This window comes from Pongo abelii, chromosome 3 (genome assembly GCF_028885655.2).
Source record: "Pongo abelii isolate AG06213 chromosome 3, NHGRI_mPonAbe1-v2.0_pri, whole genome shotgun sequence".
NCBI classification, from domain to species: domain Eukaryota; kingdom Metazoa; phylum Chordata; class Mammalia; order Primates; family Hominidae; genus Pongo; species Pongo abelii.
This window is the reverse complement of record NC_071988.2, coordinates 485,834-513,651: the sequence shown is the minus strand read 5'-3', so window position 1 is coordinate 513,651 and position 27,818 is coordinate 485,834. Positions and strand designations below refer to the sequence as shown.

Here is a 27,818-nt window from a genome sequence, read left to right as displayed (position 1 = left end):
CTGCAATCCCAGCACTTTAGGATGCCAATGTGGAAGGATGGCTTGAGGCTAGGAGTTTGAGACCAGGCTGGGCCACGTGGTGAGACCACATTTTATTTAAAAAAAAAAAAAAAAAAAAAGACAGTTAACTTGAACTCTCACTTCTCATTCACAAACGGGTCTCCCACCATCAGATCTGGATGCCCAGAGGCCAGGCGGTGACAGATGGAAACCGTCCTCTTGTTCCCTGGTACCCTCTCGGGGTCAGCCCTGCACCTACCAGCTTACCTCCTCTCTCCTGCCTTCTCCCATTAACTCAGTAACGCATGATACGTCCCTAGACCCACATGGCCTCTCACAGGGTCTGCTGTCACCTGCTCCTGGGTGAGGAGATGGTGCAGAGGTTGACAGCTTGTCAGAGGGCAGAGCTCAGAGTCCCGACCGTGCTGTGGTGGTACAGCACCGGCCAGCCCTGGCCTGAGTGTGAGGGCGGGGAAGGCCGGGCTCCCTTCTGTTTCTTCTACTGCAGCTCCCGCTTCAAAGCCTCCCAGGATGACAGGGGGAGACTGGGGCCACACGGGGGCCTGGGCTTCACCCCGGGAAGGAGTACCTGGGTGTCTGTGTATTGTTGCTTTTTAAATGGCACGTGTTTTTCCACAATCTTCAGGATTGTTATAATAAAGTAGAACATTTATAACAATATAATTGTTACTGTCATAGAAATTATATGAATGTGGGCTGCCTCAAAATACTGTAATATTTTCAGACTATGGTTGACCTCACGTAAGCAAAACTGCGGATAATGCGGTTGGGGGTGGTGGCTCTTGCATGTGGGGTGGAAACCCAGCCAATTCTCTCCTAATGCTTTAATTTTCCAGGAAAGTAAGAAACAAGGTGTCACAGTGCTATTCCGGGACACGGAGCTCCGTGACACACCCGGCTGCTCTACATGCCTGGGATCCGACCCCGATGCTGGCGTGCCCAGCACAACCTCCCAGCAGCCCGTCCCCCCTCCGCTTCCTCACCTCTGGAGTGGGGACCAACCAAAGTCCCCTCTCCGGGGTTTCTCTGCAAAGGAAATGTGTAGGCACACGGCAGGCAGATAGAAGGACCCATCTGTGATGACTTGGCTAACCGAGGTTTTTGTAATTTAGTTAATGCTTAGCCTCCCACAAGAATTACTTAATCAGAAGAATCTGTAATTTTGCAGCTTCTGATGTAAACTTACAAGTATCTTCCAGAAGAACTGTGCCACTAACGTGGGCCCAGGAATCCTCACGTGCTCACCAAGACTGAGTCTCGTCATTCAATTCTGCTTCTCTGCCTCAGCAGGTATGAAGTCACACCCTGTCATTTAACTGCAAGTGCCCTCATTACTAGGACTGGGCATTTCTCTTTTCCTTCTGCTGCCATTTCTTACAGGAGTTCTCTGCAGTGACGGGACTGCAACCCTTGCTGTTACTCTCGCTGCAGATACTCTCATTGTGCTGTTCTTCTTTTGCTTTAGTTTCCTAAGTCTTCAATGCCAGACAATTAAAATTTAAGTCTAGGCAAATCTTAACTATTTTTCTGTCCTGGTTTCTTCTACTTATTTCGAGCCTTGCTTGAAATGATTTGCTACCTGATTTGCTACACTTTCTAGGTGGTTTTCCAGTCGCCAATGAAAGGCTCAGGAGGTGGCTGAATTCCTCCACACGGCTCTGCCCCTTTAGGATGAGGAGAGAGAAAAGGGAGGATGGAGAGGAGAAAGGAGCTTTGCTAATGGCAAAGCTGGCCCACAGAGGCTGCGCCCACCTTGCCTGGCTGACCCCGTCCTTCTTGCTGCCTTGGGGATCATCAGCAGCAGGATAGGGGTCTGGGGGAATGACATGGCTTAGATGTTTGTCCATTGCAAATCTCACATTGAACTTGGACTTTCAGGCTGGGCACGGTGGCTCACGCCTGTAATCCCAGCACTTTGGGAGGCCGAGGTGGGTGGATCACTTGAGGTCAGGAGTTCAAGGCCAGCCCAGCCAACATGGTGACACCCCATCTCCACTAAAAACACAAAAATTAGCCAGGCATGGTGGTGGGCACCTGTAATCCCAGCTACTGAGGGGGCTGAGACAGGAGAATCTCTTGAACCCGGGGGGCAGAGGTTGCAGTAAGCCAAGATCGTGCCACTGCACTCCAGCATGGGCGACACAGTGAAACTCCGTTTCAAAAAAAGACACTGGACCTGCAGTGCTGGAAGTGAGCCTGGGGGAGATGTCTGGGTCATGGGGGCAGATTCCTCACGAATGGCTTGGTGCCATCTTCGCAGTAATGAGCACATTCTCGCTCTGGCTGTTCACAAGAGAGCTGATGTTTAAAAGCGCCGGACACCTCCCCCATCCCTCTCTTTCTCCTGCTCTCGCCACGTGAAGTGCTGGCTCCTGCTTTGCCCTCACCATGACTGCCAGTTTCCTGAGGCCTCTCCAGGAGCAGATGCCGACACCATGCCTCCTGTGCAGCCTGCAGAGCTGAGAGCCAAGATGAACCTCTTTCCTTACACATGACCCGGCCTCAGGTATTTCTTTATAGCAACACAGGAATGGCCTGACACAGGCAGACGCTGAGTGGTGGGCGGGGGACACACAGCCCGGGCATGGACGGGGTGTCCAAAACAAGCCACTAGCAAGCTTGACCCCCAAATAGCATCTTTACTATAGAATGATCATTGAAACAGAAGTTTTCAATCATGAACAGTTACAGTGGTTCAGCACTAATAAATGAAACCTGTTAGGCTAGCCCCCAAATAAATTCACTTCTCAACACTGATTCTAGTATCTAGGAAAACACTGGTTTTAGTGTATTTTCCCAATTCTTGAGCTCTCAAATACTATCCCATTCTTAATATGAAAAATGGCCTCAATTTAGAAAAAGAAGAGCTTGGCAGGGGACCAATGGGGCGTAGAAAATCTGGCCTGTGGCCACGGGCCCACGCTCTCACCTGGTGAGCCAGTGGCCGAGGTCAGGCCGGTGAGCCCACTGCACACCTGTCTGGTTTAGGGAGCGCAGCAGCCGGCAGCAGGCCAGTATTAGCCACGGACTGGCCAGCACCATCCACTTCTCGCGGCCTCTGAGTACTTTGGAGGTAGAGGGGCTTCCGTGGCCTTTGTCTCGCTCCAGCACCTCACAGCCAGGCCCGTCCTGCCGCGCTGCTGCGGCCCCGTCAAGCCCTTGTTCTACACGGAGGCCGCACGGAGGTTCACCGTCATCTCCCAGAAAGTAGTTTCTGTAGGTTTCTTGGCTCAGAGCTAGACACAGGGTGTTCACCAGGAAGTACCAGGTCTGGTGCTCCTCCTCCACGAAGCTGCTGGCGCCCAGGCTCAAGACGTGGCCCGCTGTCCCCAACAGAATAAGAAGGTCTAGCTCTGACCACCTTGAGCTGGGATGCACGGGGTTCTGTGAAAAGGAAAGTGCACTTTGTAAGAGACGGTCTGATAACTACACGCATCTTGCTGCATGTCAAGGCCTTGCTCACAGCAGAGAATGCCCTGGACACACACCGTTGTTCCTCACACCCAGCACCTGGGCCCCTACTCTGGAACAGCCCCCTTCTGCTCCAATGGCAGGAACCTTCCTCTTGGGACGCAGCCTGCAGGAGTGGAGACGCCCTCAGCCCAGGCAGGGGAGCCGGACACCGCACGGCCAGCCAGCTGTTCTCACACTGGACTGCAAGTCCCAAACTGAGTGGACAAAGACTGAAACTGGTCAGAACCCTCTGGGCAGTGATGCGGCCCAAAGAGCTTGCCCAGAGGCTCCTGGGCCTTGCCCTCCACGCTGCCGCTTCCAGGCTCTGGAACAGCTTAGGTCTTCAGATTCGCGTCGCCAGTTCCTGCTTCTTGAAACCAAAGAACCTCAACAATATATCCCACCAAACCAGACCTCAAATTTCTCCAGGAATATTCTAGAAATCTAGAACGTTTCCAATAAAGTGGTTAATTCTGTTGCAATGACAAAGTTGGCATCACAGTACTGTCTCTTAAATAAACTAACTTAAAGCAGTCAAAAGTAAAGATGAGGACTCAATTATTGCCGTTTATTCTTTTGATAACTGTATATTGCGTGCAGCTAGGTACTAATTCAATAGTGGGAGACAGAGCATGAGCCCAGATGGGCCCGAGGTGCAAGCGTGGGCGCAGATCATCCTGGCTCCGAGGAAGCCTGTGGCCTGATGACAACGCTGTGAGTGTCTCGGTCAGACACTCAGCACAGGGCCTCTGACGGCTCAAGCCAAGAGGGGATGAGGGCTGCGCAGGGTTGGGGTGGGGGCCCAACAGTCCTGCTGCCACTGCAGTGGGTCCCTTGATCCTGGGCTCTGTGGATCTGAGTGCGACCATCTGCCGCTTCCTCACTGCCTCACCACCACTCCCCAGCTAACGAATGAAGGTGTCCGAGGCCAAAGACTAAGAATTCCAACAGAAAACGTCCGCCTTGGAAAGAAATCTGGACCTGATGAGGCAGGATGCATTCTGGGGGTGGCAGGATAAGTAGTGCCACCAAGTCTCCTTTTGACCCTCCTGAGTATCCAGGCCGATTGTCTCTTCTTCCCTCAGCTGCAGCTCCCACACTTCTGCTGGGAGGCTGTCTGATTCACACACCCCCTCAGTGGGGGCACATTCCTCTGTGACCGCCAGTTCTTTACAATCACCTTGCTAACAGTCGCAGGAACCTAGCTTTCCAAGAACGAAGGCATCTGACCTGACAGCACAGATGTGAACACCTGTGTCAGGACACCCAGAGGCCTGGGATAAGGCTGCTCCACGTCCTTCCCTGAGGCCCCCTGTCCAGAGCACTGCCAGCACTTGGCACACACCAGGTGTTCAACCAAAGTTTGGTAAATGAAAGGCAGCCTGAAATAACAAGAACAGCCTGAGCAGAAGGACCACGTCACATTCCCAGGAACCAGCCGTACGTACCTTCCTTGGGGTGTTTCCACCCACGAGCACGTTGGTCAGAACAGACACAATCACACACAGCAGCGCCGAGGCCAGCACCATCACCCCACCTGCCGCCAGCCACGAGAGGCTACAGAAGTAGCACGAACTTTCAGCTGAGGTGCACACAATGACGTGAACGGCCGAAAGAACCAGGATCACCAAATAAAAGAGCAGAGAAAACCCAGGAGATGACAGTGGGACTTCCAGCTCAGCCTTTCTGCGCAGTGCTTGTGGGACGCTGAGCAGGAGCAGGGTGAGCACCTGGAACAGAGAAACAGCAGCGTCCACAGACTGCTGGGCTTGGAGAAACCACACACTGCTGGGCTTGGAGAAACCCACTTAAAAATAAGCCCAGCTCCCGCTCTCATGTCAGCTGTCCACACAGTAAAAACAGAAAAGCAAGCTCAGGAAAAGATGATTCCTAATTAACTGCCCCAAAATGCATGGCGTGATTTTATCACCTGCAGCAATACTGAGTGAGGCCAATTGACACTGACAATACTCTGGGTCTTGTCACAAATCAGGACACACCACAAAAGAGTTAAACAAGAAAATTAATATTTTCCCATTTTTAATAACACCAATATATATATATTTAAAACTATAAATATTTGGCTGAGTTATCAAATCAATGCAACACCTGAGCCACAACTGTGTGAGCATCTGTACCTCCAAAACCACGACAGTCCCCACCATCATCGAATAGATGTCGTACTGGGCCACTTGTGCGCTCAGGGACAAGCTCAGCATCTTCAGAGCATCCAGGTACTGCCTGAGAACCTTGGAGCCCAGGTTGAACAGGACTTCTGAATGCTTTTCCTCCAAGTACAGTCTGATCCAGTTCCCATGCAATCTTTCTGACATTTTAAACTGCTCAAACCCAGGATCTATTAAGAAGACAGAAAGGTTACATGCGCACACACACACTGTGAACATATATATATATATATATATACATAATCTCAAAGTATTCGGTTATAAATGGCACACGGCAAAGCCTTCACTTTTTAGAACTGATGCTTAATGAAGATGAATCATTCCTTTGGGTGGGGGGTCTGCAACACCTTCTGTAAAGCCGGGAAAGCTGCCGACGTGCATCTATTCGCCCTCCAGCGACACGGGCCTTGGTCCTTGGCATACACCCCACGGACAGCAGTGACTGCCCCCCGTGCCTCCTGGCCTCTTTCTCTGCCTCCCTCATCGCTCTTACTTCCTCCTCCCTATTCTGTCTCTTTCCACTCCCTCCTTCTTGTCAACATGCAATATAAAAACAATCCTGAAATGCATTATGTCAACAGTCAGGTTTTACAGAGTCTTTCTAACCCTTACAGCACTGTTTTGGGACAGGGCGGGCAGCGGCCTGACCCTTCTCTGCCACACCCACTTCCCCAATGCAGACTGGCCCTTCCCGAGCTCCAACATCCCCCGTTCTGCAGCCTGGGTTACTTCCTCACATCCTCTTTGGAAAGAGAGAGCAGTTTCCAACCCTCTCTGCTCACAAGGGTGAGCTCTGCTGGGCGCATGGATGCCCTGCCTCTGGATGGAGCCCTGCCCCTCTGCTATGGCGCCCTCTTTTAGACCACAGTGCCATGCTGCTCACGGCACAGCAGATGTCCTTTCTTTCCAAAGCTGGCTGATGCGTGAGCCTCTGCCTGGACCACGCTCACTTGTGATTAGACTGGTCTGCAAAGCAACACTTCCTTCCCGAGACCCCCTCGGTATTTGACATGAGCTTCCTATTCCAGAAGAGCCATGCCAAGGAGGGTCTCAGCTGTGCCTCCTGGCAGGCTCGCCCCACCCTGTGGCTCTGCATGCCCCAGGCCTGCTATCACAGCAGTGAAAGAGCTGCCACAGGCGCTCGAGCCACCGAGGTCCACGGTGCTGTGGCACAAGTCCCTGAGCATGAACTCATACGCCTGCAGGCCCACCCCACTGCTGCCGGCACCAGGTCCCTGAGCGTGAACCCACAGGCCTGCAGGCCCAACCCACTGCTGCCGGCACCAGGTCCCTGAGTGTGAACCCACAGGCCTGCAGGCCCACCCCACTGCTGCCGGCACCAGGTCCCTGAGTGTGAACCCACCCACACGCCTGCAGGCCCACCCCACTGCTGCCGGCACCAGGTTCTCTGCACTAAGTGCCAGTGGCCAGCAACACTAGGCGGCTCGCTCGTTTCACCTCCCTAATGACCCTATGAGGCAGGGATGAGCATCAGAACTGTTATCCAGAGGAGGCAACTGAGACACAGAGGGTGAGTCACGCACCTGGGCCACGGTGCCAGTGGGTAAAAGCTGCAAACGAAACTCAGGCAGTCTGGTTCCAGGGCTGGCATCCTTCATTGCTACACCCACCACCCTGGAGTGGGGGACGCCTGTGTCCACACCCCACCGCCTATCAGAGAGTCACAGAGCTATGGGGGTACGCCTGTGCATGCATCGAAACAAATATCCATGGAGCGTGGATGATGTGCCAGGCGCTGTGCCAGGCGCTGTGCCAGGGGAGACACAGCATGGCGAGCAAGCAGATACAATCCTTGCCTGCTGGGGCTTGGATCCAGTAGGGCTCACAGGCACACACGCATGCATGCACACACACGAGCGTAATTACAAACTGTGACTGCATTACAGTTGTAATTACAAGTTTCCCAGGAAGGAAAAGTAGAGGGTATCAATGAGGGATTTTTGGTAATGGGGAGGAACTGATTTTGGATTGGGAGTGGGCGCTGGACCAGGAAGGTCTGATGTTTACGCTGAAATGTAAATGGTGCCCAGGAATTCGCCAGGCAAAAAACTGCAGGAAGAGCATCAAGTTGATGAGAACAGCATGTGCAAAAGTCCAGAGGCGAGAAAAAGCCAGTCCCACTACACTGAGAGAGCTGGGTGGGCACAACGCCTCCAACAGACTGGACACCACCGAAGGACTGCACGGGCCTGGCTGTGGGTTCTAAAACGTATTTCAGTGTCAGAACATACCCCATTTTGTTTTAGGAAATATGATCCCCCGACGGTGTAGACAATGGGCCGCCAAGGGGGGTCCAAGACGCTGTGGCTGTCTTTTCAGTCAAGGGAGGCTCCTGCATTCCTTTAACAGGCTGGTTTCCTCTCATATCCACTGTGGTTCCCAACTTCCCCCAGCCACTACTTCTGGAACAGGCAAATAACCCTTCCACTGTTGTTTTGATTTTGTTGGTATATTTTTTGTTTCGTTTTTTGAGACAGAGTCTTGCTCTGTGGCCCAGGCTGGAGTGCAGTGGTGCCATCTCGGCTCACTGCAAGCTCCGCCTCCCAGGTTCACGCCATTCTCCTCTCTCAGCCTCCTGAGTAGCTGGGACTACAGGCGCCCGCCACCACGCCCGGCTAATTTTTTGTATTTTTAGTAGAGACGGGGTTTCACCGTGTTAGCCAGGATGGTCTCGATCTCCTGACCTTGTGATCTGCCCACCTCAGCCTCCCAAAGTGCTGGGATGACAGGCGTGAGCCACCGTGCCCGGCCAATTTTGTTGGTGTTTTTATCACTCTTAGCATAGAAAAAAGGACACATTAACAAAACAAGCAATATGCAAAAGCTATCAAACTCATACTATTTTTTTAAAAAACCAAAAGCACAAGTCACTGTTGTCCCTGGTCTTGACTAAAATGTCTCCATGGCCAAAGTCCTCCACCTGGCCACCTCACAGGTGCTCGGTGCTCGGTGGGGCCTCCAGACACTCATCACATCCGGTTCCCAAGCACTCCTTGGCTGGCCGGGTTTGTCTTCCACACGTGACTCTAGGAGGCCGGTTTACATCTCAGCGCAAGCTTGTGGACGTTCACTCTATTTGGTAGTAATAGTATCCCTCTACTTCAAGTAGGGAAATCTGCCAATACCACATTAACTGCTGCCCCCAAACAGGAGTCGACTTCCTCCAGGCTCTCAAAGGAGCCCCAGTGTCAAACATGATTCTTGATGAACGCGGCTGCGTCAGAGTCGATTGTCTGAAGACATCCCAGGGAGACAAACATTCCTCTCCTGGATCCTTCCCGTAGCTGTCTCCTGGCACCTCCCTTGGCCCCACACCCGCCTCAGGCAACTCCACCTCCTACTCCCATTAGAGTCGCAGTGTCTGCTGCCTAGGGCTCTCACCTGTCTAGTACCAGCCAGGCCCTCCCCCACTCTCCATCTGACGAAGCCACTCATCACCCCCCACGGCCAGATCCGAAGCTCAGTTCTCAATTCCTGATTTTATTCGACACCAACCTTGATGCAGCTGCCCACTCCCTGCTTCCTGAAATTACTTCTTTACATGGCTTCCCGGACACCAACATCCCCACCCACAAGCACCTGTCTTGCAGAACTGTTCCTCCTAAGTCGTGCCCTCCTGAGGAAATTATTACTCTGTTCCTTCGCTTTCAGCTGAAAGCCCTGGAGTCGTAACTAACGCCTCTGGTCTGCTCGTACCCAGTATCACAGCACATGAGCAAATCCTGTCTTCAGGACCTTCGACATCTTTCCAGAATGCAACCACTTCTCCACCACCTCTGCCTGGGCCCTGGCCACCCTCACCTCTCACACAAGTACAGCCACTGCCTCCTGACTGGTCTCCTCCTAGAGCACAAAGCAGAATCCTCCACGAGGGTACCTGAGACAGCCTTTGAAAATGCAAGTGGAAGACTCTGGCTCTCACCAAACCCTGCAGCAGCTCCCCATTTAACTCAGAATACAAGTGAAAGCCCCTCCAGTGCCTAGTGGCCCTCACGCCTTAATACCATCTCCTCTGCCCTGCCCTTGCCACTCTAGCCCCTGCTCTGACGATCCCCTGAATGTGCGCCCCATGGAGGACCCTGTCTGCTGCCCCCACAGCCTGTAATGTGCACTCCCAGATGGCCAGCGGCCAGCCTGCCCCAGCGGCTCCCCCACCTGCTTCACTTCCCACCCCAAGCCTGTTTATTTTTTTATTATTATTTTTTTTCTGAGGCAGAGTCTCGCTCTGTTGCCAGGCTGGAGTGCAGTGGTGCAATCTCGGTTCACTGCAACCTCCACCTCCCAGGTTCAAGCGATTCTCTTGCCTCAGCCTCCTGAGTAGCTGGGATTACAGGTGCCCGCCACCATGCCTGGCTAATTTTTGTATTTTTAGTAGAGACGGGGTTTCACTGTGTTAGTCAGGCTAGTCTTGAACTCCTGAGTTCATGATTCGCCTGCCTTGGCCTCCCAAAGTGCTGGGATTACAAGCGTGAGCCACCGCGCCCGGCCGTTTATTCTTTTCCTAAGGTACTCATCAACATCAGCCATCAATCACTTCCTTTTCTCTCCTCCCTCTGGAAGGTTCCATGAGGGCAAAGCCTCGTACCTGCTCTGTCTCCAGTGCCTGTAACAGCCTCTCATTCATAACAAGATCCTGGTAAATAGTTGCTGAATGAATAAATTTATGAAAGAACTTTAGATAACTGCATCTGAGGGTGTTGCCAATGGTGATAGTTCAAAGTTCTAAGAAAACAGAAACACAATCTGTATCATCAAAGAGTAGTGATGAAAAAATACTCCTGTGACAAACTGCACACCACAGAAACACATCGGAGAAACACGAGCTCAGTGGAAACACAGAGCTCTGACAGAGTTCGAAACGGTGAGTTGACTGACCTTTTTCATATGACGGTACATTCTCTTGCAGCAGTTTAGTAAGCTGCACTGTATTCAAATGTAAAAATCTCAACTGCTCTCTCATTGGTCTTCCTTCCACAACTGGGAATAGGAGGCTCCCTACACTGTCTTTTGGAATCGGTAAGCCAAGTGCTATTGCCAGTGTCGCAGCCACATCCGTCTGTTGGACATGCTTTGGATGTCGGATATCACCTAGAAAAAAGAAAACATTTTAAGTAACAGACTTCTAGAAAGTGTAAGATGGTAGTCATTCTTGAATTAGACCTTCTACAACTAACATGAGCCAAATGATCCGTCTCTTCACACCATTCAACACAGAATCATACAGGAATCACCTTGCTGCTTGCGGTGTTGATATTGTTACCGAACCCATTCTATGCCAGGGACGGTGTCTTTCCTTCAGTAGGCTGGGAGAGAGGCTCATGTGAGGAACTCCATACAGTGAGGGCTACAGAGCACGGGCTGAACACAGAGGAAGCAGGTGGTCCAGCAGACATGGAGGGACTGTCACTTTGGCAAGGTCAACAGCCAACCCGAGAATGAAGTGAGGCTGGGATCGCTGACAGCCCGGCCCCTCTGGATTCAGAGCGTCCCATGCTCTGCCCTCTATGAGCGCACATGCCATTGCTCATGGAGAAAATAAACCCTTCACGGCTCCTGAGCAGTTGTGGGTGCTTCTATAGGGGAGCGCAGAATGAGGCAGGTTCAGCTGGGCCAGGTGCTCTAATCAACTTGGAAAAGCTGGACATCTGCCTGTTTGCTAAAGCTCAAGCCTGAACAGTGAGTGGCTACCCTCCCATCTCCTTGCAAGAATGGCTGTGATGTCAGCACAATGGGCCAGGCCACTGCTCTGCCACCATCCACTATGATTTCGGAGGAGAAACTCAACTTGGTCGGAGTGTTTTCATGTGTAAAGACAGCAAACAGCTCCACACCCTGGAATTCAATGCACACCGGCAGGGCGCCAAGAGGCCACAGGGACGGCTACTCAGGATAGGTGGTGCGTGAGGTGTCTTTAGATACTCAGGTGTGAGTCTGTGGAGGTTTTACTTTGATTGTGGTAAATTTTTGTTGTAGCGAGTTTTTAATTTGGTCAAATTTATTAATCAGGTCTTGGCCAACTCTCTAATGACGGCTTCTAGGTCATGCTTAGAAAGAACCTTCCACTCCAGTGTGGCCATTTTCTTCCAGTACTTCTTTCTTCTAGTATTTTCTTATATTAAGTGCTTTGAGCTGACACAAAAAATAAAACACAAAAACAAAAACAAACCCATCTTAAATTGCTTTTGACCCTCATACTGGTAGTGGCAGTGTTGGCATTGTTATTCTGAGATTGTTGCGTGTCTATTGCGGGATAAAGCCAATGAGTCATTATGTGATATTCTAATTCTATCATATCTGGAGTTGTTGACAACCAAGATTCTAAACTTAGGAAGAAGAAAGTACAGATGTAAGACCTAAGAAGTCAATTTTACAGTTTTGAAGGTGAATTGATACAAACACAAGATCATTTTATCTTAAAACAATTTCTTCTTTCTGTCTAGAAACAATGACCAACCACTCAGAGCTAGCACTGGTAGCTCTGAGACAGTGGTCTTGAAATACTACCTTCCACTAAAAAGAAGCAGGGCATCCTGGAGAAATCGCTGGCTGTAGGTCTCCAGAAGGAGATGTGCACGAGTAAACTGTAGTAAAGCAAAGAGTTTTGGGGCTGGGGACCTACAGATTTACAGAGACTTAAGAGACACATAAACAAATCACAGTGTATGGTCTTATTTGTAGCCTGATTCAAACAAGCTGAAACACCTAAAGAGAGAGAGACAGATATTAGAGATATGAACACTATTCGGTGATATTAAGGAATTAACACTATTTTTTAAATGTGATAAGGGTATCGAGACTATGGGGGCAAAGAGCACATATCTTTCAGAGGTCTGCTTCCAAATAATAAAGGAGAAGGGAAATGAGTGTGGGCACAGATGAAAGAAGATTGGCTGTAATTGGCCAGTAACTGGTGAAGCTGGACCTGGGGGTTTATTATACGACTGTGACGACTGCTCTACATCTAAAATTTTCCGTACTGCAGTCTTTTAAAGACGTTAACATGCTTTGACCTGGATTGATATTGTTGTAAAGAATAAGGCAGAGAGTCTGCATAACCTTTTTCCAAAAGGTCAGCCAGGGGTACCAGCATCATTTATCGAGCACCATGTCTTCTCTGCACTAATCTGAGATGCCACCTTTGTCACCAAATCCCCAGATACACTGAGGTCTATTTCTGGCCTCTTGATTTTGCATCTTTGATTGGTTTGTGACCAGTTCTTGCCTGTACAAACTATTTTAATAACTGTAATTCTGAAAAACAAACACAGGGTAGGCCTGTGGATTGCGCCCTGCTGACGATGAGCGGCCATGAAAGAAGTTCCAGCACTTCAGAAAACCATTCCCACAGCCCAGCAGCATCCTTTCACCACCGGTCTCCACCTCCACTGGCTCGCCTGCAGAGTCTTCAACACTCAATCCACAAATGATAAAACATCCACTAGGTGCCAGGCACCAGGGGGACAGAACAACAAATAGGGTCAAACATTCTAGTAGCAAGAGGCCGAAAATAAAACAGACCTGCTCTGCCCTCTGTGGAAGTCCAGGTACAGGCACGCTCTCCTTCCCACACCCCTTGACTCTGGAGTGGCCAGACCTGTGCTGTCCACACGGGGAGGTCAGCACTAGGGGTGGGTGGTGGTGGGCTGAAGGTCTCTGAAGTCACTCACTACACAATCCAAAACTGCTTATTTTCAAAATAATAAACATTTTAACATTTATTTTTATTAACATCACAAAACAAAAATTTGCGTGCATTTTTAAGATAAAAATCCTTCAGAACTGTAGGGAACAGTGTTAAGAGTAGCTCCATGAACTTGCTTATCAATAAAACAAGCATAAATGGTAAAAATTTTAAAAACCACCATTACCACCATTCACAGTCTCTGGAAATTGTCTAGGGGTACAGAACAAACGAAGAAATCTTTATTCAAGAAAATCCACTAGGCCTTGGTAAGAAGCATAAGAGTCTGCAGCCCTTGAACCGTGGCCTGCTCCCTCCCTCTCCCTCCTAGCCCAGTGGGACAGAAACTCTCCTGTGGTGGGTGCAGCCCAGAACACAGAGCTCCCTTTTCCCCAGCTCTGGAAGGAGGGTTGGTTATACGATCTCCCTCTCATCCCCCCAGCTCCCGATAGAGGATTATGCGATCTCCTTCCCATCTCCCCATGCTCTTCTTTTCCTCATCAAATAGAGAATATCAGTAAAGAGATAAAAATTATTATTATTATTATTATCATCATCATCATTATTTTTAGATGGAGTCTCACTCTGTCACCAGGCTGGAGTGCAGTGGCAGGATCTCGGCTCACTGTAACCTCTGCCTCCCGGATTCAAGTGATTCTCCTGCCTCAGCGTCCTGAGTAGCTAGGATTACAGGCACCCATCACCACATCTGGCTAATTTTTGTACTTTTAGTAGAGACGGGGTTTCACCATGTTGGTCAGGCTGGTCTCGAACTTCTGCCCTCATGATCCACCCGCCTCGGCCTCCCAAAGTGCTGGGTTTACAAGCATGAGCCACCGTGCCCGGCCAGAAATTATTTTTTAAAAAGCATCAAATGAAACTCTGGAGTTAAAAAAATATGATAACTGTTGGGAGGCCGAGGCGGGCAGATCACAAGGTCAGGAGTTTGAGATCAGCCTGGCCAATATTGTGAAACCCTGTCTCTACTAAAAATACAAAAATTAACCGGATGTGGTGGTGGATGCCTGTAATCCCAGCTACTTGGGAGGCTGAGGCAGGAGAATAGCTTGAACCCAGGAGGCGGAGGTTGCAGTGAGCCAAGATCGTGCCACTGCACTCCAGCCTGGGTGACAGAGCAAGACTCCATCTCAAAAAAAAAAAGAGTATGATAATTGAAACAGAAAATTCACTAAAGGGGTTTAACAATAGACTTGAACTGGCAGAAGAAAGAACCAGCAATTTAAAGATAAATAGAGATTATGCAATTCAAACAACTGAAAATTTTCCAAATTTGATGAAACACATCAACCTACACATGCAAGAAGCTCAATGAACTCCAAGTTGAGTAAATATAAAATACAGATACATTACAGCAAAAATGGTAAAAGACAAAGAAATGGGAAACCCAATTAGATTAAGAGTTGACTTTTCATCAGAAACCATGGAGGCCAGAAGGTGGTGCGACAGCATATTCAAAGTGCTGAAAGAAAAAAATAGCCAACCCAGTCTTACAGTCAGCAAAACTCTTTCCAAAAAGAAGACAAAATAGACATCCCAGATTTTTTCTAAAACAAAGAATTCTTTGCTAGCAAATCTGCCTTACAAGAAATACTAAAAGAAATTCTTCAGGCTGAAAGCCAGCGACTCCAGATCAAATTTCAGATACATAAAGAAGCAAAGAGCATGAGCAGAGGTAATTATACAATTATGAAAGACAGTATAAAAGCATTTTCTTCTTTCCTCTCCTGATTTAAAAGCAATTATATAAAACCATATCTATATAATTATGCCATCAGTTTATAACATACAGAAAAGCGACATATTTCACAGTAACAGCACAGAGGTGGCGGGTGGGGGCACAGCTATACTGGAGTAAGAAAATGACAACATAGAAAAATACACATCCACACAAAAAGCTATACACAAATGATCACAGCACCCTTATTCATCACAGCCAGAAAGTGGAAACAACCCAAATGTCCACCAACTCATGAATGGTCAATGAATGTGTTAAATCCATGCAATAGAAGACTATTTAATAACAAAAGAAATAAAGTCTTCTTCTTTTTTTTTTTTTTTTAAGATGGGGAGTTTCACTCCTATTGCCCAGGCTGGAGTGCAATGGCACGATCTCGGCTTACTGCAACCTCCGCCTCCTGGGCTCAAGTGATTCTCCTGCTTCAGCCTCCCAAGTAGCTGGGGTTACAGGCATGTGCCACCACACCCAGCCAATTCTGTATTTTTAGTAGAGACGAGGTTTCTCCATGTTGGTCAGGCTGATCTCGAACTGCCGACCTCAGGTGATCCACCCACCTCAGCCTCCCAAAGTGCTGGGATTACAGGCGAGAGCCACCGTGCCTGGCCTAGAAATGAAATCTTGATACATGCTGTAACTGTGAACCTGGAAAAACACTATCCTACATGAAAGAAGCCAGGCACACGAGACCATATGGTTCCATTTACACAAAACATGCAGAAGAGGCAAATCTACAGACAATGATGCTGATTACCTAGGGTTGGGGGAGGGAGAGAAGACTGGGCTGGGGAAGAGGAAGGTGGCTGCAGAAGAGTATGGGGTTGCCGGGCGTGGTGGCTCACGCCTGTAATCCCAGCACTTTGGGAGGCAGAGGTGGGTGGATCACGAGGTCAGGAGATCGAGACCATCCTGGCTAACATGGTGAAACCCCATCTCTACTAAAAATACAAAAAATTAGCCGGGCGTGGTGGCGGGTGCCTGTAGTCCCAGCTACTCAGGAGGCTGAGGCAGGAGAATGGCGTGAACCCAGGAGGCGGAGCTTGCAGTGAGCCAAGACTGCGTCACTGCATTCCAGCCGGGCGACAGAGTGAGACTCCGTCTTAAAAAAAAAAAAAAGAAGAGTATGGGGTTTCTTTCTGAGGTAAGGAAAATGATGTAAAATTGACTGTGATGATGGTGGCCCAATGCGGTGAGTACACCAGAGTACAGTCCTGGCTCATGAAACAGATATGATGAGAATAAAGAAAACAAAACAGAACCAACTCTCAGGACTGAAGCTGGTGAGGAGTCTGGCACTTGCAGGCAGCCTGCACGCATGCAGCTGCCCCAACCATTCCTAGCTCTGCTCAGGTCAGACATTCAAGACGAAGAAGTGTTGGGAACAAGCCTCCCAAAATCTGGCCTTAAACTGGCCCTAAAACTGGCCATAAACAAAATCTCTGCAGCACTGTGACATGCTCGTGATGGCCATGACGTCCACGCTGGAAGGCTGTGGGTTTACGGGAATGAGGGCAAGGAACACCTGGCCCGCCCAGGGCAGAAAACCACTTAAAGGCATTCTGAAGCCACAAACAATAGCATGAGCGATCCGCGCGTTAAGGACATGTTCCTGCTGCAGGTAACTAGCCCAACCTATTCCTTTAATTCGGTCCATCCCTTCGTTTCCTATAAGGGATACTTTTAGTGAATTTAGTATCTACAAAAACAATGCTAATGACTGGCTTGCTGTTAATAAACACATGGGTAAATCTCTGTTAGGGGCTCTCAGCTCTGAAGGCTGTGAGACCCCTGATTTCCCACTTCACACCTCTATATTTCTGTGTGTGTGTCTTTAATTCCTCTAGCGCTGCTAGGTTAAAGTCTCCCGGACCAAGCTGGTCTGGGCAAAGAAGCTTCATAAAAAGATATAAGAGGTCAGGTGGAGATGCTTCCCCAACTAACCCTCACTTAAGTGAAAGGGCCATTCATTCAGCAAATATTTCTTGGCAACTATCATGTGCCAGGCAATGTTTCAGGCTCATGGTGGGCAAAACAGACATGGTCCTGTCCTCATCTGGCTTAAAGTGTAATGTGGAGGCAGATGTTACATGAATCCCATCGATAATCAATAAGTCTGCAATGATAAATTATGCCAAGAATGATGAATGGGGACAGCTAGAGAGACCAATCTGACCGGTGTAGGGCCTATCTACGGCATTTACAACCACAGAGGCAGATGAGACCATACCTCCAGGGCGAATGCAGAACGAAACAAGAAGGCAGTCCGGTAAAAAAGACCAGGGAAAGGAAACTAGGCTAGCAACGGAGAGAAAAGGAGGAAAACCAGAAAGATGTGAGGTCCCAGAAGCTACGGGACCAGCAGCACTAAGGGTGCTGAAGGGTCAGTGAGAGCAGCGCCTGAAAGCGTCTGCTGTGCCTCACGGCACTGCAGAAATAACCGCTGAGCTCACCGCGAGTGATTCTGCGAGTGTGGCAGCAGAAGCCAGGCGCAAGTGGAAGGCAGCCGCCGACAGGACAGCAAGGCCGACGGCCATGAGGGCAGAGTGCATAAGCTGGCGGCTGAGTCAGGACACAGGTCAAAGTGGGGTGTGTGTGTGTTTGGGGCATGTCTGAATACTGACAGACGGGGCCTCTGTCTGTCCTGCTCTGGCTGGGTCCCATGACTCTTGTTGACACTGCTATTCAATAGATGGTTTACAATAATGCAAAATTTTTAAAAAGCTGAGGTATTCACGTTTCCTTCAGTTCACACATGCTGTCCAGATGTCTCTGAGCTACTGGCAATTTTTCTCAACAGTTCCAGATATCCAGGCAGCAACATTCATACAACAAAATTCTGACAAAGAATAACTGTATTTTAAGGATTCGGGGAAGGAATGTAACTTCAGATCCCGAAAGAATAACTGTGTTTTAAGGATTCGGGGAAGGAATGTAACTTCGGATCCCGAAAGCCTTTTGCCCAATTACTTTTCATTCTTACATTGCTCGGGGACTTCAACCTTATGGAGCTTCTAAAAAATAGGTTTTCAAAATTAAAACCAGACTATAGAAAACAAATGTAATACATTTTCCAACTGTTAAAGCTCCTAAATTCTCACCGGGTTTCCTTTCAAACGCAGAGCTGATTAAAATCAGAGGTGTGTTCACCTCCTCGGTGGAGGAGGCCCCGTGACTTCCTGTTTGAGACATGCCATGGTCACCACAAAGAACCAGCAAACTGGGTAAAGGCACCTCTCTCTCCTATAAGGCAAAGGAAAAGCATTTCAACGGCGTTCAGACAGAAGAGAGCACATCATCTTAAGAAGACAATTTTCGGTTTTAGCTTTACTTTATAGAGTTGTAGCTCTTTCTCAATGAATTAGATTTTTTTTTCCTATGAGCTCATAGCCAGATCACAGGGTCACAGTCAAATAATGTCATAAATGAAGCTCACAGAACTGCACACAGCTCATGCAGCACAGCAGGCTGCATTTCTGCCCTCTGATGGCAGACGCTTTGTATCTGGTTTCTGTCTGCCACTGCCAAGCTGTGAGACTCTGGACACATTCTACTCCGTGCCTTGGTTGCCTCATCTGTCAAATGGAATCTTTCACAGGACTCTGGTGAGAACACAACACACAGCACAAGGAAAGAGCTCTGAGCCATGCAGGGGCACCCACCAGGCTTCTCTGCCCCTGGGGCTGCAGCCGCACAGCCTTTGCTGCTCCGGGACAAGCCAGGCAGGCTGTGCCTGACCCTCACTGCTGCTCCTCCTGCAACACTCGTGCACAGACCACATGGTCTGCCCCTCCCTCCCTTCAAGTCTCTGCTCACCCTGCACACGTCTTCAGGGAAGGCTTCTCTCAACACGCTGTTGAAAGCCCCTCCTCCTGCCCTCTGAGTTTCTGCAGCACCCGTCACTTGCTCACATACTTATTTACTCATCTTTCTTGTCTCTCCTGGCTAGAATGTGAGCTTCACGAGGGATTATCGACTGTTTCACTGACGCACCCAAATGCATGGACAAAAAGTGACACAGAACAGAAAGAGTGATACAGAACAGAAAGAGTGACACAGAACACAGAGAGTGACATAGAACAGAGAGAGTGGCATAGAACAAAGAGAGTGACACAGAACAGAGTGACATAGAACAGAGAAAGTGACACAGAACAGAGAGTGACACAGAACAGAGAGAGTGACAAAGAACAGAGAAAGTGGCACAGAACAGAGTGACACAGAACAGAAAGAGTGGCACAGAACAGAATGAGTGACACAGAGAGAGTGACACAGAACAGAGTGACACAGAACATTAAGAATGACACAGAACATTAAGAGTGACACAGAACAGAATAACACAGAACAGAAAGAGTTGCACAGAACAGAAAGAGCGACACAGAACAGAAAGAGTGACACAGAACAGAGTGACACAGAACAGAGTGACAGAGAACAGAGAGAGTGACACAGAACAGAGTGACACAGAACAGAGAGAGTGACACAGAACAGAAAGAGTGACACAGAACAGAAAGAGTGACACAGAACAGAGTGACACAGAACAGAGATTGACACAGAACAGAAAGAGTGACACAGAACAGAGTGACATAGAACAGAGAGAGTGAGACAGAACAGAGAGTGACACAGAACAGAAAGAGTGGCACAGAACAGAAAGAGTGACACAGAACAGAGTGACACAGAACAGAGAAAGTGACACAGAACAGAGAGAGTGGCACAGAAGGTCTTCAGGAGGTATTAGTTGAATGAATGCATACACGGGTAGGAGTGAGAGCTGCTGTTCTGCAGGGCTGCAGGAAGACGGAGTCAGTGCAGTGGACACTGAGACAGTGCTGCCTGTGGCATGCGTCCCCTGGCTGGCAGACTGATGGTGGACATTCACACAGGCACCCTGAATTCACTCCGGCAGTTGCATTTATTCTAGGGAATATCCACGTGAAACCACGTCGGCACACAGTGCGCGACGGCGAACCTCACCTTCGACTGCAGCGAGGTGTGGATCTTCATCAGCACGCTGTCCATCTCGCTCAGCTTGTGCCCAATCAGGGGGCTGTTGGGCCCTGAAATGTGGCCGATGTGGTCCAGCCCCAGGTAGTGGAGGATTAATATGTCCCAATCTCCTCTTTTTAATACTTTATCCAAATGCCTCGTGACATTATTATCCACCTTTGAAGGGGAAACACATGTATAAACAGCTCGCCTAATTTCTCTGGATCTTCGCTCCCCGGGGAAAAGGCAACAGTCATCTTAAAATCTAGGGGTTTATTCAGGTAACAGGATTTGGGGGAGTTGAAACACAACAAAATCTATGTCATTAAAAATAAATAAACAGGCTGGACACAGCAGCTCACGCCTGTCATCTCAACACTTGAAGAGGCTGAATCGGGAAGACGGCTTGAGGCCAAGAGTTCAGGACCCGCCTGGGCAACATAGCAAGACCCCACGTCTATAATTAATAAATGAACATTAGCATTGGATTAAACTTTTGCTATTATTGTTTTTATGTTTCTAGGCTATGGATTGAATATATTATACAGATAATTTATATGAGCAACGGTTGTTCTGACAAAAATATTTTTCTGTAGGATCACTGCTGGGCTTAATGGGCATAACTAAAGGTGAGCAAATGGGCAAGTTAAATAGATCCCAAGTTGTCATGAGGTAACTAAGGGCAAAGGGCAGTTAATTAAAGACAGGACAGTACCCAGCGTTAAAGTAACCAGCAGGATGGTGAAGATGAGGGCATCTACATGTGTCCTACAAGAAGGCTGTTCTTAGAGAGAAAAAGACACAGCACTCAATGATGACACTTATTTCTGAAATAAACACATCACGGAGGAGAGATGAGCAATTGATCAGCCCCAGATAGAGCTGTCAGCCTGGTGAGCCCTGACCCCTTAGCTAGCTCATCTCCCTCCCACTAAAAAAACTCCTATGAAGAGAAGTGTTTCTCAGTGATGCCATATATAGTCAGGAAAACTCAGTCATTACTGAAAAGTAACTGTTGAAAAGCGCCCCACTTTGCAACAGGATAGGATTACGGATGCTCCGTAAGGCCCAGCCATCTAGACCCCAGGTCAGGCAGGTGTGTGCTGGTGTGCTCCTGCCTCAGCCCCAGGTCAGGCAGGTGTGCTGCTGTGCTCCTGCCTCAGCCCTAGGGTCTGCTTTCTAACATGCGGGTCTAATTTTTGTTGGAAAAGCTCCAGGAAAACCCCCTCAGGACCAGGCCCCACCCAGTCGGCCACCTGCCCTCAGGGCACGATGAGGCTCGGCTTGCAGCAGAACCAACAGGCTGTGGAGTCCTACAGCTCTGCCATGTGCAGAGGCTACCAGCATGTTCTGCCCACCTGGGGAGTCCCCACTCACCCATCACATCTCGGCTCAGACGGCCTCTTGGCTGTGTCACCCTTCCTGATCCTCTCTGCCCCCCAACGGCACTCAGCTGTTCTAAGCTTTGGATTCCATAAAACTCTGCTCACACCTGCTTCCGGTTTGTATTTCTGGGTTGTTAACTGATTATGTCAGTGAATAATTTTTATACCTGTCCATAGTACTCCCTATAAATTAATAAAATCAAATACAAAATGGTGTCATCTCTCACTAAGTAATGGTGATGCCAGGCTCTATCTAGTATGATATTCTAGTATGATATATTTTCTTATTTTAAAAACTGACCTCTGTGTAATCTGACACGAAAAATGAGGTTGTTCCATCATATTCCACAAAATGCTTTGGGAATAATTTAACCCAGGTTTCATCTCCATAAAAGATTATTCTTTTTCCAGCTGCTTTTGCTTGTCTTATCACACTGTCTTCCAGCAGTGCAGGAGAATTGAGGTTCCTGATGACATCGACGAAGCCAGGAAGGCTCCCCGTCATCAATGCCTGCAGTCAGAAAATGCAAGAATTAGGCCACTGAATCCAAAACCGGAGCATGAAAAGGGCACTGAAGATTTTTTTTTTTTTTTTTTTTCTGAGACAGGGTCCCTCTCTGTTGCTCAGGATGGAGTGTGGTCACGCAATCAGGGATCACTGCAGCTTTGAACTCCTGGGCTCAAGCGGTCCTTCCACCTTGTCCTCCCAAGTAGCTGGAACTACAGATGTGTGGCACCACACCCGGCTTTTCGGCTTTTTTTTTTTTTTTGGGTAGATACAGGGTCTCACTATGTTGCCCAGGCTGGTCTGAAGATTTTTTATGGATAAAATAGGTGAGCATAAAGCTAGGTTATCCCTAGTACTGGTGGCTGGGTCAATGTTAGGACAGTAATTAGGGTAAAGAAGGGAAAGAAGCACATAGATTCTGGTAAAAAAACTGTAAACTCAATAATAATAAAGATAACCATATTAAAGGACATTCATGGCTCCTAATAATCCTTCCAGCTGACAAGAGGTTAAAGGAGGCGGCTAAGGATAGCGAGACAACAGCAGCCGCCAGAGAAGCAGCTATGGGTTCATGACGTCGCTGAGGCAAACGGCAAAGTGAGGTATACATTAGAAACATTAACCTGTGTATTCAAAGCCTCTGCCAGGTTCCCAATTAAGATTCAAATCTCCATGTGACAAGCAAAGTCCATACGACTCCTAACAATCCAGCAATTTCAATGTCTACCTTTGCGTGGAAAACCAGGATGAAAGCGGTCCTAAAGCGTGAACTTTCAGCAATTTGCAAAGTGAACTGGGGGCCAGGGAGGCCAGTGGGATAGTCTCTTCTGCTTCCACCCTCCATGTTGAGTGGAAAACCAGGATGAAAGCGGTCCTAAAGTGTGAACTTTCAGCAATTTGCAAAGTGAACTGGGGGCCAGGGAAGCCAGTAGGATAGTCTCTTCTGCTCCCACCCTCAATGTTGCACCATATTTTCTGGGAGGGGTGGGAGGTGACATGCCCTTATACCCTTCTGATAATAGAATTGAGTCAAGAATTTCCCTGATTTTAGCATAGAACCTAAGAGGCCATAGTAATGGGTAACAGATCTCTGTGATTTAGAGTTATACAGCCACCCCAGCCAGCACTGGCATCCTGGAACCTGTGCAATGAAAATAAACAGGAACCTGGATAACACCAGCAGGTGAAATAATTTTGCCAAGACATCTTTAACAGTAAATAAATGCAAGTATGAATTATCCAGACTTCTGGAATGCCACAGGGAGGAGCTCAGCAAAATCTCTCTCCCAGGAGCAATAAAACTGGATGAAACTATCAAAAGCAACCATTTTAGTACTTTGGAAATTCACCAAAATTACAGAACAGATTGAGAAGTGATATTTAAGAAAAAACCGGAATCTCAGTAAGAACAGCAAGTGCCCATGGTGTTTCTACACAGGGCGGCTCCCACCTCCCTCCTTTCCAGCTCCACGCTGCAGCAGCCACCCAGAAACCCCACGCCCAGGGAGGTTATGAAAACACATCAGGGGTGCTGAAGCACAACCTCTGACCAATCACTGGCTGACCACTAAGCTATGCGGAGCCAGGGCCAGCACTCAGAAAGACAGGCTTAAAGATAAAAACAAGAACTTAAAAACCAAAAGAACCAAAAGACCTACGTCAAAACATCAGTTGCCACATGCTCCCGGGGAGACAGACTGCAGAAGTCATTTAGGAAGTCACTATACAAACAACCAAAATAACCCTAACAGCAACTGACATTCCTAGGGTAGGGTCAGAATTGAGCTGAGGTGGGGTTTGCCTGGATATACACATTTGTTAAATGCTGTACATGCAAAAATGTAATTGTATAAAAATTATATTTCAATAAAGTTATTTTTTAAAATGTGAGCCTCTCTCACCCCAAAATTCTACTCCTTAAAAGGCAGTCAATTACTCTTGGTGAGTATCCTTTTAGACTCTTTTCTCTGTGTGTGTGTGTGTGTGTGTGTGTGTGTGTGTGTATAAAATCACAAATATATGAAGATATACATTTTTTACCAAAATGGTAGTAAACTATACAAATTACTCTCAAACTTCTTCAATTAATAACAAAGCATGAACGTCTTTACCTAGGGAAAATACAAGTGTTTTATCTTTTATCCAAACAGCTACAGAGCATTCCAGTGTGTGGCTGTACAATAACGTATTTAACCAAGACCATTTTACTGGGCATTTATTTTAAAGAGCTTCCTATGGAAGTGCCACTTGAACTGAGACCTGAAGGTTGAAAAGTTGTGGAGGTGAGGTGGGACTTTCCAAAGTAAAACACCTGCAAACTGCAAAGGCTCCAGGCAGAAAAGACAGCAGCACCCAGGAGGAACTGAGCTGTGTGTGACCTGTGTGGTTGACGGGCAAGGGAACACGGAAGAGGCCTATATGAGGATGAAGAGGTAAACGGGAGCGAGACCACACAGAGCCTTGAGGCATGGGTGACAGCGTACGGTGTTCAAACTCGGCAGAGCGTAAACTACTGAAGGGTTTTTTTTTGTTGTTTTGAGACAGAGTCTCGCTCTGTCACCCAGGCTAGAGTGCAGTGGCGTGATCTCGGCTCACTGCAAGCTCTGCCTCCCAGGTTCACGCTATTCTCCTGCCTCAGCCTCCCGAGTAGCTGGGACTACAGGCGCCCGCCACCACGCCCGGCTAACTTTTTGTATTTTTAGTAGAGACAGGGTTTTATCGTGTTAGCCAGGATGGTCTCGATCTCCTGACCTCGTGATCCGCCCGCCTCGGCCTCCCAAAGTGCTGGGATTACAGGCGCAAGCCACCGCGCCCAGCCGTACTGAAGAGTTTTAAAGAGTAGTGTAGCAGGGTCTGATTTGTATCCAGATGGGATTTGGGCCAAGAAAAGGTGCTAGGGCATTTATAACAGTTCAGACTGGAGCCCACGGCAGCCTGGACGACGGTGGTGGCAGTGGAGATACTGGCTCTGTCAACCTGTATTCACATCCACAGTATTTCAAGAGCACCTGTTCACCTCGTTTCCTGTGCGGGGTAGGGATCATCAATCTTTAAATTTTTACAATATGATAAACAAAAACTGACTTATGGGTTGTTTTGTTTGCCCTGCTCTGATTACTAGTCAAGAATCTCTGCATATGTTTATTGGCCATTCCGCTTTCTTCCTCGGTGGATTCCGTTATATACTCGGCCCAGTTTCCATAGGGCTGTCCCTCCTTGATCTGAACCTCTTTATACATCATGGACTTAACATCTTGTATGTCATGTCCACTGTTAATAATTTTTTCAGTTTATCATGTTAGTTGACTTTGTTTACAACATTTGACAATATAAAAGTTTTCTGTTTTCATCCCTTCTTTTGTGGCTTTTACAAGGCACCTCCCTCATCCTCACACTAGCTTGGGTTCCCACCGATATTTTTAAAGAGGGCAGGGACTACTTGGCATCCCCTCATCCCAGAAAGCGTGCAGGCAGCGAGTGGGCTGCACTCACAGTCCTAGGAAATCTAAGGGAAAGCTCAGGTCTGTCAATCAATGCCAGCTATTATTATGACTAGAAAGTTCTTGAAGAATGAAAAGGCATTCAAAAATGAGTTACATGACTTTAAAACAAAGCTACTGCAGGGTCTTAGCAAGTGAAAGCACACTGGACATGTCAGGGTTGGCGTCTGGTTACAAATGTATCAACACCAGGAGATGCTCTGAGCCCTTTCTCAGACTGGAGGCAGGGCAGGGGACACCTTCCTCAACCAACACTGCCCAACCCCAACCTACCAAACTCCAGAGCTGTACAATCCTAACTCCAGTATGGGCTTTCTGTTCTAGCTCCTCCCTGATGGGGAAATAAGGAGCAAGAATCCTCAAAGGACTGAAAACGAAACAAAACACTAGCTCTGGGGTGAGGCTCCCCAGCAAAGGTGAAATAAAACCAATAAGCTGCAGACAGAGGCCCCAAGAACCACAGTGCCAACGTGCTGATCTGAATAGAACCTGGAGCCTGCACAATCACCTATTCATTTTCTCAAATCTGCCTGTTAAATCTTAAAAAAAAAAAAAGGAGAAAAGGGTTCCTTCCACACTTCTGATAGAGCAGATAAAGAAATTGGTGTTCCTGAAGATCAGGGGCCTGGATGTCTTTCTTCCAGATTCCCACAGCTAGTTTCAGCAGAACGGCAGAAACTCTGAGTGCTGTGATCAAAGGTGCCTGCCCCTCTCCCCTTCATTCTCTCACACCTCCCCCTCCATTCCTTCCAGAGCAGTTGTCACTGTCTGAAACCATCTTCATTGATTCATATTTTACCGATTTTCTACCCCTCCAATTAGAAAGTAAGCTTCATGAGGACAATGCTGTCTTGTTCTTCACTGCATCCCTCCTGTCTAGAATAGTGTGGCACACAGTAGATGCTCAATAAATATTGCTGAATGAAGGTCACATCAAATTTAAATGTGGCAGAGAGAGTAAGAAACTCAAGGAAAAAATCAGTGAGCGATATGGCACTATGCTTCCTTCAGTCTCAGACTGCTTTCATCCGGTGAACATTTGCCGAGCATCTACAAATGGGGCTGCCCCCAAGCCTTAAATCAGTAAGTAGCTCCTTCTCACCAAATAATAAGGTGTCACATGATCAACAACACAGCTAAGGCTCTGTCAGAGACTTTATGCCACGCTCACATGCGATACACTCACAAACGCACTTCAATCCCTCTGCTCCTTTCTGTCCCCACCTTTATTCATCCTTCCAGTCTCAGTTTAAATGCAATTTCCTCAGCCAGGCTTTCTCACCCACTAATCATCACATTTTGTTCTTTCTCATCATGCATTAACTACACTTTACAACTGCATGTTTTCATATGCTCCTTTGTTGAGTGGCTGTATGTCTAAAGACTAAAAGCTACATGAAGGCAGAGATACTATTTTTTCCCCAATTGTATACCCATTAAAATATCACCACATAGTAGTTGCTCAAAAGTTTTTGAGCCAATCAATAAAGGCTTACTTTTTTCTTTACCCATGGTTCTTGGGAAATGCATTACGTACTTCAAAGCTGCTGTCAGTCGGCTGGACACCTGAAGGATATGGTGGAAACAGTGGTAATTGTTGAGGCCAGAACATACTGATTTGATCATTATGTACTCTGGTGGATAATTTTGGAGAAGTCACATTTAACTTATCTGAGTTTGCTTTCCTATCTATAAAGTCTAGAGAATGAACTAGATTAACTCTAAAGGCTCCTTCTAAGATTGTAAATGACCCAGTGACGATTAAAGAAGAAAGCAGGTTACCAAGAATGGCATATCTTGGGGTAGGTTAGCCTGGATGATCTTGCTCTAAATCTTTTATACTTCCCATGAAGCATGAGCTTTGGCTACTTGACGAGGGGCACAAATGATGGGTCTCAGTTCCGTCCTGTGTGAGGCTCCTTCAGCATTCTATTGCCCCAGCCAACTGACAGCACAAAATTTCCACTTTCTTAAAATCGCAACTCCAAGCGAAAGACTACAGAGGCCCCCTCTAAATCTTCAAAACAGCCAAACCATGATTCATAAAACATTAAGGCAAACTTACCTTGATTCGAGGCATAGTAACTGTAGGTGGCTTTGCTTCAGCCACAAAACTGTGAGATGCTCCTTTTTCCACAAGGTAAGTTGTGTAGGGCATAAATTTCACACCCTTCGACCCAAACACAAAATCATCTCTCAAGGCATCTATCAGAACAATAACAACTTTACTGAAGAGAGGTGGTGGCAGCGTGGTCCAGTTAGAACTGGCTCCTAAGTGTTTGAAAGAAAAAAAGGAAATTGAACTTTAAACTTATCTTAGCCTTCAAGTA

General features: G+C 47.9%; 1 protein-coding gene across 10 annotated transcripts in view; it reads right to left on the bottom strand.

The window, feature by feature from the left end:
* Nucleotides 1–27,818, bottom strand: part of PIGG (phosphatidylinositol glycan anchor biosynthesis class G (EMM blood group)) — a 54,214-nt gene that overhangs the window by 25,227 nt on the left and 1,169 nt on the right. For 5 of the 10 annotated variants that reach the window (XM_024246501.3, XM_054553639.2, XM_054553641.2 and 2 more), the window contains exons 2-9: nt 27,554–27,759; nt 21,782–21,991; nt 20,084–20,272; nt 18,217–18,358; nt 10,557–10,769; nt 5,613–5,830; nt 4,923–5,204; nt 2,951–3,405 (exon numbers count right to left, since the gene is read on the bottom strand). In XM_024246501.3, the coding sequence (XP_024102269.1) occupies nt 2,951–3,405; nt 4,923–5,204; nt 5,613–5,830; nt 10,557–10,769; nt 18,217–18,358; nt 20,084–20,272; nt 21,782–21,991; nt 27,554–27,759 (1,915 nt within the window). Of the gene's footprint in view, nt 1–2,950; nt 3,406–4,922; nt 5,205–5,612; nt 5,831–10,556; nt 10,770–18,216; nt 18,359–20,083; nt 20,273–21,781; nt 21,992–26,984; nt 27,055–27,553; nt 27,760–27,818 lie in introns of those variants that run through there. The other 5 variants (XM_063723255.1, XM_063723256.1, XM_063723257.1 and 2 more) reach the window with 3 other exon arrangements.